The 11,733-nt window shown below is 40.8% G+C and overlaps 1 protein-coding gene across 1 annotated transcript; it reads right to left on the bottom strand.

The window, feature by feature from the left end:
• Positions 1-519: 519 nt before the first annotated feature.
• On the bottom strand, positions 520-11,172 carry LOC309709654 (neuroepithelial cell-transforming gene 1 protein-like). The gene is made up of 12 exons (XM_082538394.1): positions 10,808-11,172; positions 9,230-9,296; positions 8,322-8,381; positions 7,524-7,631; positions 7,278-7,442; positions 7,125-7,187; positions 6,950-7,046; positions 6,775-6,851; positions 5,219-5,476; positions 4,956-5,126; positions 4,678-4,864; positions 520-3,656 (listed from the first exon to the last, which is right to left on the bottom strand). Exons 1-12 carry the CDS (start codon positions 10,969-10,971, stop codon positions 3,322-3,324), a joined length of 1,752 nt encoding a protein of 583 aa, XP_082394520.1. The 5' UTR covers positions 10,972-11,172; the 3' UTR covers positions 520-3,321.
• Positions 11,173-11,733: the final 561 nt, after the last annotated feature.

Raw genomic sequence — 11,733 nt, 5'->3', positions numbered from 1 at the left:
GGATGTAAAAACCAGAATGTGGAAAAACTAGAACAATTGCCGTGAGATGGAGAGATGTTAGCAACCAAACATGCAAACAGTGAGCAGGAAGTGAAAAGAAAAACCAAAACGTTAACTGTAACCTCAGTGCATCTGGAGACAGCTCAGTTAGGGCCAAAGTGTCAATGCGAATTAATGTCCTTACCCACAGTTTGAGTATTTTAAGCTCGCCGTGACACCACAGCTTCTTCCTGGCTGGACGTGCCTTGTTTTTGTAAGTTTACTCTCTAACTTAAGAGAGTACAGTAACCTGCAAAATTGGTTTCTTTCTGCTCAACAATACCAGCATGTTCTTCACTCTGGAGATGGTCAACACACGCCAACAACTGCATGATGGTGATGACGTTTAGTGAGCTGTCACGGTCTTCTGAATCCAGAACTGATAGTTCCAAAGTTAAGCGACAGGATTAGAAGAAACGTTTTTGTGAACCCTTTAGAATCAGCTGCATTTCTACTCTGATTATTAATAAATGTGGTCTGATCACACTGAATAATAAGAATAAGAGTCTGGGTTTGAAAGTGCATATGAATGAATTTGTGACCAAAAGATGAATTGGTTGGAACCTTGCCTCAAGCACAACTTTCACAGGACCTCAGAAGAACCATTTTAGAGGTTCATAAAGCTCAGAAAAGAATACAAAAGCAATTCTAGAGCCCAGTCCAGGATGTCCATCAGTCTGCATTAAGACACAATGTCTCATTCATAAGGTGTTACTGCTCTCCCTGGGAACTAACATCTTGCAAAGATTATACCAACAAAAAGACACGTAGTCCTGAAAAAGGTGATGAAGCAGCCAAAGTGACAGGAGAACATTGCAATAGCAAAAAATACCAAATAATAATCAGGTAATAGAACGAAAATAAGAAAACATAAACCAAAACGGTGCCGCCTAAGATCAAAGGCTAACTGGATGATCTGGAAAGCATCAGGTATTCTTTGAACATATGTACGTTATACTTACTGGGAAGCATGGCAGAGGAACCATCAGGGTTTGAGCTTATTTGCTTTCCTGATGCATGAATGCACTGAAACTGGGGGGAACAATGAATGGTGACTATAAGGGCAGCAATACCTGACATAAAACCGGCGGAGCACACAAATGAATGGACAGCAGAACGGTTGCAAAAGAAGAAATTCATGTTTTGGAACGAACAAACCAGAGTCGTGACCTCAACCCAATTTGTAATGTTGTAGCGCGATCAGAAGAGGGCTTGTGAATCGCGTCATAAACTGAAACTGATGCATTTTTATTTTTTTTTTTAGGAGGAGGAAATGTGCAAGTTATAAACGGTTGCAGGAAACATCCCCTGTTCTCGCTGTACAGTTTTTTCCAACCTGGACTGTTAATGTTCAATCTGTGTGCTTAAAGATTTGAACAAACATTTGAGTGTTAGTTCAGTCAGACCGGTTTTTCTCAATTGCGACTTAATAAAGATTAATACAATGACCCCCTAAAGCTGTGGATATCCTTTTACCTTCAGCAGACAGTTAACAGTGAGTCATTATTTAATGAAAGGTTTAGTCCTGAGCATTCAAAACTTTTTCCACTTCCCCAAGCCGGCCATTTTATCTTACCCAAACCTCAGCAGCTGTGTTCAAGGGGAAGCAGGTGTTTGCCGTGTAGGCTTGTGTTATCAGGGCAACGGTCAAGTCAAATAAAAGGAGGCGTGACAGCTTATCCTTAAGCTTTGCGCAGACTCCTGCTTTCATAACTCTCCCAGAAAGAGTACATGACTCTCAACATTGGCAGTTGTAAGCATCTTTGAGGAAGAGGGTTTCGGTTAGGCTGTGGTGAAGCATCTCATGCTGGTGACACATTATCAGCTATAAATACTACTGATCAAAAGCTGTATAAGAGGCCCCCCAAGGGTTTTAGTGGAAGTAAAATGTGTGCAGATAAAGCTGCTGTGTGGCCGTCTAATCGAATTGAAACAAAACATCCATCAACAGAAATTCCAATGATCCTTCGAGCATATAAAAATGAAAAAGAACTTAAGAAAGTCTTTCAGGTTCCTGTTTTTAAAATAGTGAGTGAAGAACCGGTTTAACGAGATAGAGGAAGTTGGCAATGCGATGAGCTGTTCTCTGACTCTTTATGACAATATATTTGAAATACGCTTTGTACTGACGCTTGTTTCCCTGAATGCTATGAATACATCTAAGTTTTGCAGTGATGCTCTTTTCGATGACTGTTTAATACTGAAAATTGACGTACACCTTATCTAGAGTCACACTGTGTCAGTTGTATGTTTTACAGTGAAAACAAACGCAACAACAGATATTGAGGTAAAATTTTCATACATGTAAATCAGGCTTTGCAGGTGTGTAAAGACGTCATTTTCAATTTTGGATTTGGCCTGAAGAGCTACGATGGGCATTTCACAGCAATTAAAACAAAACAAAAGTCAAACTTGCCTCTGAACTCAAAAGGATTTATCCATAACCTGTCTTTTTTTACATTTCGCCTTTTCCAGTTTGATATATTTGAACAAAAACACATGAACAAACGTGCTAAGAGTCGTTTTTTGAACACTAATTGGAAAGAAACCAGTGTCTAGTTTTTTTAAGCTTCTGTTTGCTTTAAAAGTGTTGCAACACTGTTGAACTGCCCCGTTAACAATAAAGGGAAGTGACTGAGAACTCAAAGTACAATCAAGAGGATCTTAGTAACCTGCAATAAAAAGTCTCAAACTCAGTTTTACTAAATGTTTTATTTTTTTCCTTTTTGATTAACAAATTTCCTCTGAATATGTGATGAATTCTTGATGTCCCTCCTTCCCCCTTAAAAACAATTCTTTATACATCTGTGGTCAGTGCTCTCACACGTGTTCTGCTCCCTATCTTGACACTGATCTGAAACACTTTGAGCCTTGTTTCCTTGGTAGACAGTTTCTTGGTCCCTTATCTTGGCACAGATGACACTTAAAACGGACAGCTTCACACTTGTTGCTCGTGCTATAGACACACAGTCACATCCTGATCATAGCACAAGACAGAGACGGTTTAAAAAAACAAAAAAAAACCAGCCTTAACCAAAAACCAAAGCTGAAAAAGTTTTCAAAGCAACAAGACAGAAAACTCTGCTTTACAGCTGCTGTAAACACATATGCAAATAGCACGCTTTTTTTTTTTGTAAACTAATTACACATTTTTAAGGGCTACAGTTGGATTAACATTTGGACGGTGATGATTGGAGAAGCCTTTTCAGTGCAGATGGATAAAAAAAAATGTGACTAAATAGGACACACGTCAAATACATGTAAGAGGAACCCTCTAAATAGCTACACTCCAGTTTCCTTCCTCTTCAGTGATCCCTGTAACTTCTGGTCCAGTCTGGTTTTGGAGAGCGTCTGAGGCCTCAGTTTGGGGCCAGAGACAGGAGGAGGACAGTTCTCATTTTCCTCTTCGTCACAGACTGTGGTTGAGGACACAGAGGAGTGGCTTTTTGCTGGGATGGTTTCCCCCCGCTGAACTCTAGCTGGAGCCCCCTGCTGTTGGGACATGGCGGTTCGGAGGCAGTTGAGCCATTGCTGCTTGTGGTAGACGTCACTCACATGCAGTGTGTGGGTCTGGCCGTGAGAAGGATCCAGAGAGCTCACGCGGAAAACATTCTTAGCTAGAGAAGAAGAGAATAAAAGTGGCAGTCAGAAAAATAATACTGATGCTTTGAAGCTACAGGATTCTGGAAAATCCTTTTTAATGACACTCAAAAAAGAAAAAAAAAATTCTTCGCCAGTTCATTCAGCATTATAAACACCAGTCCTATAAGAATCCATAATCTCCCACCTCACCCAACCTCCTCTGCATGTTTCTTCTAAAGAGTAAGTCAACACAATGGTACAGACAACTTGTGAGCAAATACAAAAAGGGCCGCCAGTCGTGGCAAGCCAAGTGTGAATTATAACATGACTCAGCAGGTTCACTCTGGTGTGCAGTGTGCTTTAACCCCGTAAAGCCCAAACTATTAAATATTACCAGAGAACTCGAGTGTTTATTGAACTTACAGACCAGTTAATTTATTTTGTTAAATAAATATTAATTAACATCACTAATAATTATGAAAAAGAATATCAATTAAAAATAAAGAACGCCCATCAATGGATGTTTTTGGAGTATGTTGTGTGGTTTAACATATCAGTCCAAAATTTCCCATCAAAAACTGGTAAAATGGATAAAACCTGACGTAAGGATGAACATGTGTAATTAGGTCATATCAGGTTAGTGTGACTGTGTATTGCTGCTCTTGGCTTCACCATTTTAGCGAAAAGCATACTTTGGAAGTGGACCACTACTAAGCCCCCCCTTCTTCTAGCAGGAGAATATGACTGAGGTTTGTAAATGAAAGTTGGCGAGAGAAGAAGCAAGACGCAGCTACTGACTGGATTCATGCATCCATGCATGCTGAATATTTGTGGAGTTACAACTAAGACATTTTCAGTTATAAAGGTATTAGTTTTACTATAAAAGATGCATTTCTAATAATTTAGTCTACAAAAATTAAGCACAGAAAAAGAAAGCGTCCAAAGTGACATCTTATAATTGTTTTGTCTAACTGATGGTCTAAAACCCCAAAACTCCTCATGTTTACACTGATATGAACTCCCGTCTATTATTGAAGCCATCAGAAGTCAACCCACCTTTCTCTCCATTGGTGAAAGCCCCTCTGAAGGACCCGCCCATGCGGATCTCTCCATCCTGCAGGTCCTCCATGGCCAAGTCTCGAACAGGGATGGGCTGTCGATACACCTGGAAGCAGCTCCTCTCGTTGCGTGTCACCGGCCGAGTCAGAACGAGCAGCTCAGAGAAGAGGAACACGTGCAGCCTCTGAAGCAGCACAGTAACAGAGCGTGAAACTTCAAAACGACACGAACGGCGTGCAGCTACTGTAACAGCGAGAAGAAGCATCCATTCTTACCGAGCCGCTCTTGTTCCTCAGCTCGCCGTGACACAGAAGTGTCTTACACTTATCTATGAGGGGGTCCCGCTGCTTATCGTCCAGAAACTCCAGTTTGTCAATGTAATACTGGCACTCAGACTCCCCCTTTCTCACGTTGATATCGGACAGGATCTCCTGGATTATAGTGATCTGGATAATAAAAAGTTATCATAAAATGATGGTGTATTTTATTTGCAACAAACATGCAAATTGCCAGATTATGTGGCACGCAGGTAACGTACTGCTGTCTCCAGACTGGTCATGTCTGGGTGATCGGGAGGAGTGTGTCTGAGGATCTCTCGCAGCAGCAGCGGGTATTTTACCAGACGTGAACGAGGGATGTCAAGGAAGCTCCAGAGGTCCAACTTCCTGCTGAAGGGTGACTCCAAACAGCGCTGCAGGAAATCCTGCACCCGCCTGTCCTGCTTTTTCTGGTCCAGCAGGGCTTTGGCAGCAAGCTGGTTGCTGCAGTAGTTTTTGTAGGCATTCAGACGGGGCAGCTGAGAGAAAAACAGTCGGAGGCAAAACATTTACACGGTGCACTTTTCATGTCGTTAAAAAAAAAAAGAAAAGAAAGAAAATATCCAAAGGCTGCTTGTCGGATTAGTTTTTTAAAAGGATTTTCAGTTTCCTCAAAAGCATCTTAAATATGAATATTAGCTGATGGCAGGCTGTGAAGTTTCAGTCAGCATCATCAGTTCTAAAGTAAACGTGATCTCTACTGCCACCATATGAAGACTATTGTTAAAAAAAAAAGGTAAAATTAGAGTGAGAGAATAAATTAAATAAGAATCTGCAACCAATTTACTCATGCAACATTAAATATACAAATTATTGTCATGTACAGCCAACTATTAAAAAAAATGATATAATAAGTACCAATTCTAGCAAATAATATTTTAACTTTAGTGAGTTTAGCAAGAATTTTTATAATATAATATTTGTATTAAAATGTCCTAACTTGGCAAAGCCTTATAGGATAAACATCCACTAAATACACTCACTGCTAAATTAATGAGGTACAAATTATGGGCTCTTTTGTAGCACAGATTTAATAAAGTGCTGGAAACACTTATGATAACAATCATACAGTTGCTGCATATTTGTTGGCTACACATCCACAACAATAATCTCCTGGTCAAACGAATCCAATTTGAGCCGATCTGAGCTTTGTGGTGTGACTTGACATGTTTTCCAGCTGGATGGGCATATGGTCATAAAAGGATAGCCATGGTCAGCAACAATACTCAAGTAGGCTGTGGTGTTTAAACAGTGTTCAATTGATACTAAGGCAACCAAAGTGTGCCACAAAAATATTCCAACACCATTATACCACCACCACCAGCCTAAACCGGTGATACAAGGCAGGATGGATCCATGCTTTTATTTTGAAATTGAGACTCGTCAGACCGGTCAACATTTTTCCAATCTTCTGATGTCTAATTTTGGTAAGTCGTGTGAACTGGGATCAGTTTTCTGCTCTTAGCTGACAGGATTGGCACCTAGTGTGGTCTTCTGCTGTTGTAGACCATCTGCTTCAAGGTTTTACTGTAGCTGCAATGAATGGCTAAGTTACTTTTGGCTTCCTATGAGCTCAAAGCAGTCTTGCCCTCTCTTCTGACCTCCAAACTTCTCCAGAGTGGTCACATCTGGGTGATCAATGCAGTGCTTCTGAAAATCGTCTTGACCGTGTCTACTGGGCTAAATGCACTGATTTGATACCAAGTGAGTGGCCGATTAGATATCTGTGTTATCAAGGTGAGTGTATATTCTCAGGATAATGTTACTGTATTCATACCCAGTCTATCACTATCTGCCCGATCTGTGCTACTGTTCCATCAGAGCCAGTTCCCTCCGTCAGCTTCACCAATAACTCTGCAGAATGTTAAAAAAAGAGAGAGAAAAAAAGAGACACATTTGTTAGCGAAAAACAAACAGCTTCCAGTTTTATATCCAAGTTAGCGAGAGCTCACCTTCGTGTAGAGGGATATATGCATCCAAGTCGCCAAAGATGTGAGCCAGCTCCTCCTCTGTCATGATGGAAAGCTTTAGCATCGGATCGTGGTACGCCTAAACACAAAAGCAGCAGTTTGAGTAAAAAAGGAAGCTGAAATTAAGCTTCTATTTTTACTCAAATATTCTACTAACCTTTCGGGCAAGTTGAAGATCTTCGATGAGGTCCTGCTCTCCCCTGTACAGTTCATAAATTGCCTGAGAATAAAACAAATGCCGGAGAGGTTACTTTCTCAGCTCTCAGCACATTTAAGATCCTGCTCCTGACTTAAGGCTGAGCTGCACAACCTCTTGTCTCTTGATCTCTTTTGTTGAGAACGTGCTCTTCTGATGGACGTCCAGCGTCTCCGACCACAGCGTGCTGTTTCTCCGTTTCGTGGGGGTTGGACCTGAAGCTTTGCTGCCAGCTTTGAGGGACATCCCTGGTGACTTGGTATCACGTGATGACATTGACTACAAAAAAAACAAAGGCTGTTGTTATTGAAGATGGTACGGGGTAAGTGTTGTTTTTAAGTGTCACAGCACAGCGCTCACCTGGATGGTCTGACCAAAGCGCCGCACTGCTCCATTCTTTGAAGGAGATATCAAGTTGACGAGGGATGAAACTTTGGCAAGTGATCTGACACGCTTGTTACTGGGTTCCTAAAAAAAGAAAAATACAATTATAATAAACTAAAACTGTAGGATTTATTTATAATTGAAGCTATTGGCATTTTTAAATAGCCTCACACACAATTTACTCATATTCCTTTCATCTATCTTCTTAAATGCTCTATTTAGCAACAGCAGTAAAACACCTGGATGACATGAAACTGATCTGCTCTCTTAACAGTTTCAGTTTAGTCTCAGGACTGTTTGCTGTGCAGATGTATTTATGTTGCACTTAGATCTACAGTCTGACTATGTGATCTCCAGTGAAACACACACTGAGAAGTTATATCCATGAACAAAGTGTCTGCTTGGTTAGATCTCTTCTTGTACTTCATACGGTTCTCCTACACATTTGAGGGAGAATTTCAGCTTTCTCAGCTCTTCCTTTCAAATATCCGAGTAGAGGAACTTTGCTCCTGCTTCTACAGCACAGAAACATAGTGTAAATGCTACGGTGATGTGCTGAACTGAACCCTGAATTTATGACAATCACAGCACCAAGAGACGCACTGCTTGTATACTCTTTCACAGTTATTTCCTCAGCCGGTCTGAGGCATAGCAGGATTATCCTCAGCCTGCATGATTCAGGCTGTCTGTGATGACAACCCGAGTCATGCAGAAGGATTAAAGTTTATGGTAGAGATGCATTCAGGTGCAGAAAGGAGGCTTTCCGACTCTCACCTTGAGGTCGAAGCTGGACAGGCTGACGGTATCATCCTCCTTCTCTTTGCGCTTTCTTTTCTGCAGCAACAAAACACAAGATAGCGGTTACTTTTAAAGACCCGATGAGTGTTTAAACAACAGATTTAAAGCAGCATCTCTTATATGAACATAACAACGACAACAGTCCAAAATGTTATCCTGCTACCCATGACCAGATGCAATACGTATATGGGGGTTTCCTGTCTCAGATTGGGACTTTGACGGGAGACTACCCATGGCAGTGTTCTCTGTCGACACACAATGAGTCCATGTTGTGTTATTATTTGGGTGAAAAGTATGCATTTCTCCATTATTTGTGACAGGTGTAAAAATAAGCCGCAGCACAACTTTACTAAAAATTGAACTAGCCTTTTACAGGCTCAAACCTTATGGAGAACTACTAGAACTGATTTCACATTCTTGAATGTTAAAAACACAGTCGTCCCCCCCCCCCCCGTGTATATTGGTACAGAACGTCTCCCTTCTCCGTCTGGATGTAACACTCCCTTTTATCTCCTAGAGCATTTACTTCCGAGCATTCAAACCGCGGACAGTACAAAAGTTCAACCCTTTCAGAATCAAAACACTGGAGGGTGGTTGGCTGATCTGGTATCTGTGTAAAATGTGCAGGTGCGGACAAAGCCAGGGGGGCTGACGCACACTGTGTGCTTGATTTTTTTCTTCTTAAATGTTATTACTGTGATGCTCGTGATTTTTAATGCTGGATAAAATCACCAAAAAACCTCTCAGGCAAAGGTTTTGGAAAACCATACAAGCCATATAAGACATGGATCAAGAGAGCTGTTCAGTTTACAAAGAGATAATTGTGTGAGGGCCTGATCGCTGTAATAAAACATGATGCCGTTGCATATTAAACATGAACTCACTAGGCTGAAATCCCACGGAGTCCCAGGAGTGAGGAAGGTGAAGGAGCTGCCTCTCTGCAGTGGTGGTCTGTGGGAAATTAAACAAATCATGTTTGGCCTTGCACAATGAAAACACATTTATAGCATGGTCGTTACACAATGGCAGCTTTTCATTTTCTGGTATCTTATCAACATGGTCAGCAACAATATGCGAGGCTTACAGTATAACATGGAAGCATTTTTGTTACCCTTTACGTTGCAGTTATGTTTCAAATATGTGCTCTGGGATGACTGAGGCACAACAAAGCCATTTAAGGAGCTGTGCGGTTCTGTTGTGCTACTTGTCAATTTTGGCGACAAAACAATCAAACTACACAGTTTCTGTCAGGGTCAAGGCCAAGGGGCAGCTGCACCCACTACTGCAAAATCCCACTAACAGTGCTCATGACTCTGAGGAATGAGTAGAACCAGTACTGTAAAAGTTTTGTTGAGAGTCATGAGATCTGATTTACTGACATCACGTTAACCATTGTTAACAGTCACCACTTTCTGGGAAAAAACAGTTGGAGCCAATCACATTTTTTGAAATCCGTATCTGATATTATACGGTTTGCATTTTTTGAAAGTCTGCAAGTACAAATACAGGTGCAGTGCATGGCCATCAAATTAAAGCCACAGTACACTAATCAAAACGAAGCATTATAAAGCAGGGTGATCAAATAACAACAGTGTTTTATAACATAAACATCTATATAGTGTTTATAATGCACATATAATATTAGCCTTAAATGATTTGGGGAATGTTTTTTTTTTAAATTAAGCCCAGTTTAATATTTAGAATGTAATGTTATGACCAAAAGATGTAACCTCATGAACTCGTGTGGGCTAACCTTAACCCACATGTATGTTGTTGGAGGGTGTATATGCAGTTGTTTTGGGTCACTTCTGTTTGGTGAGAATGACTCCCACGTAAGGAAAAAGGTCAAAAAATTTGGAGATTCACAGAAAGTGCATGTTGCAAGCCTCAATGAGATGTGCTGTATAAAGCGTAGACTAACTGCAGCTTTTGCAGTCTACCAAATGCACATATTGCAATTTCAACTTGAAAAAATTATTCAACCCTAAATGATACAACAAATAATGTTCTTTTTGCAAACTTTTGCACAGGTCTGATTACAACGTCTCTCCACCTGTAGTATTTTGATGGTAATTTGCAATAAAAGAAACGAACAACCTGTAAACAAAGTTTTGTTCCCTCCCCACAACAAATAAAGATGTATTTTACAGAGGATGACATTATTACAGCCCTAATATAAAGATGATGTCTACTGCACAGGAAACTGTACAAATCCTAAATCACACACACATATGCATGTAAAAATTAAATTTATTATCTCTTTATTAAAACAAGATAAGCAGACATATGTGTATTTTCAGTCGATTGGTTGGCTTCCGAGGTGCACTTGAAAGCACCTTTTGCCAGTTACAATACCAGCCCTGCCCGTCACAGTTGGCCGACCGGGTAATGGATAAAATGTTTGCTGTAGTATACTGTACTATATTGCAAAAGTTCTGTCGAATAAATAATTATGCTATCACCTTTTCGTAGCTACGTGCTTCTTAGAGCTGTTTCTCCGTAAGGTTTGAGGCGAGGGCTCCGCAGCGCTGATCATACTGGTCGTAGACGTCCTCGATGACACCCTGCGAAGTTTGTGTCTTTTGTTTTCCGTCGTGCTTCCGCTAAATTCTTCGTTTTCTTCCATTTCCCGTGGCTATACGTTGTGAGATGAGTTATACCCGAAATTATTTATGACTAAGCGAGGAAGATAGAAAAACCAAACGTATGAAAACTGGCCCTATACGTACAAAGAAAACAGAAGATCGATGACAACAGAAGACACAGCACGGCGGAAGTTTGAATATGGCGGATTCTTGGAAATGGACCAATCAGGATACGTCTCGGAGCTCCGCTGCTAGACTAGGTGGGAGGAGCCAGTCTGAGCTCGTCCGCGTTTCATAACGAAAGATAATGAAAACCAGCCTATCAGAGTTAGCGGGGTGCACAAAACCTGCAGTATGAATTGACTGGGGACAAGACAACACTGATCCATTCTGATCCATCAAAACTGATTTATGCTTTGTTTGTTTGACTGTCCACTCCGTGCAAGGCAGAAAGCCTACTCACGCAGTCCAAAGACATGCTAATTAGATTAGCTGGTTATTCTAAATTGGCCAAAGGTGAACGCTTGTCTGACTCTCCATGTTAGCTCTGTGATGGACTGGCAAAGTGTCTGGGGTGTGGTCAGCTCAGATAACCTCCAGTGACCCTACACCTTGTATGGAGTCATTTTTGACAAACTTTACACTATCAGAAATGACACTTAGGGAAAATTGAAAACTTGCCACAGAAAACATTACCAGCATTAAGTATTCTCAGAACAGTTTCAGAATGAAAGCAGGGATGTAGTTTTTTATCGTCTTCAGGCAGAACAAATTTGACTGTTAAGTAGAGTTAATCATATTAA

The sequence above is a fragment of the Aulonocara stuartgranti genome (genome assembly GCF_965226115.1).
Source record: "Aulonocara stuartgranti genome assembly, chromosome: 7".
Lineage (NCBI taxonomy): Eukaryota > Metazoa > Chordata > Actinopteri > Cichliformes > Cichlidae > Aulonocara > Aulonocara stuartgranti.
The sequence above is the reverse complement of the archived record's forward strand: the minus strand, read 5'-3'. Positions and strand labels throughout refer to the sequence as shown.

Coding starts and splice junctions, on each gene's coding strand:
- LOC309709654 (XM_082538394.1), bottom strand. CDS start 10,971: ATGGAAGAAAACGAAGAATTTAGCGGAAGCACGACGGAAAACAAAAGA. Junction 7,047..7,124: donor ATCTTCAACTTGCCCGAAAG/GTTAGTAGAATA, acceptor TTTTGTGTTTAG/GCGTACCACGATCCGATGCT. Junction 4,865..4,955: donor TGAGGAACAAGAGCGGCTCG/GTAAGAATGGAT, acceptor GTGCTGCTTCAG/AGGCTGCACGTGTTCCTCTT.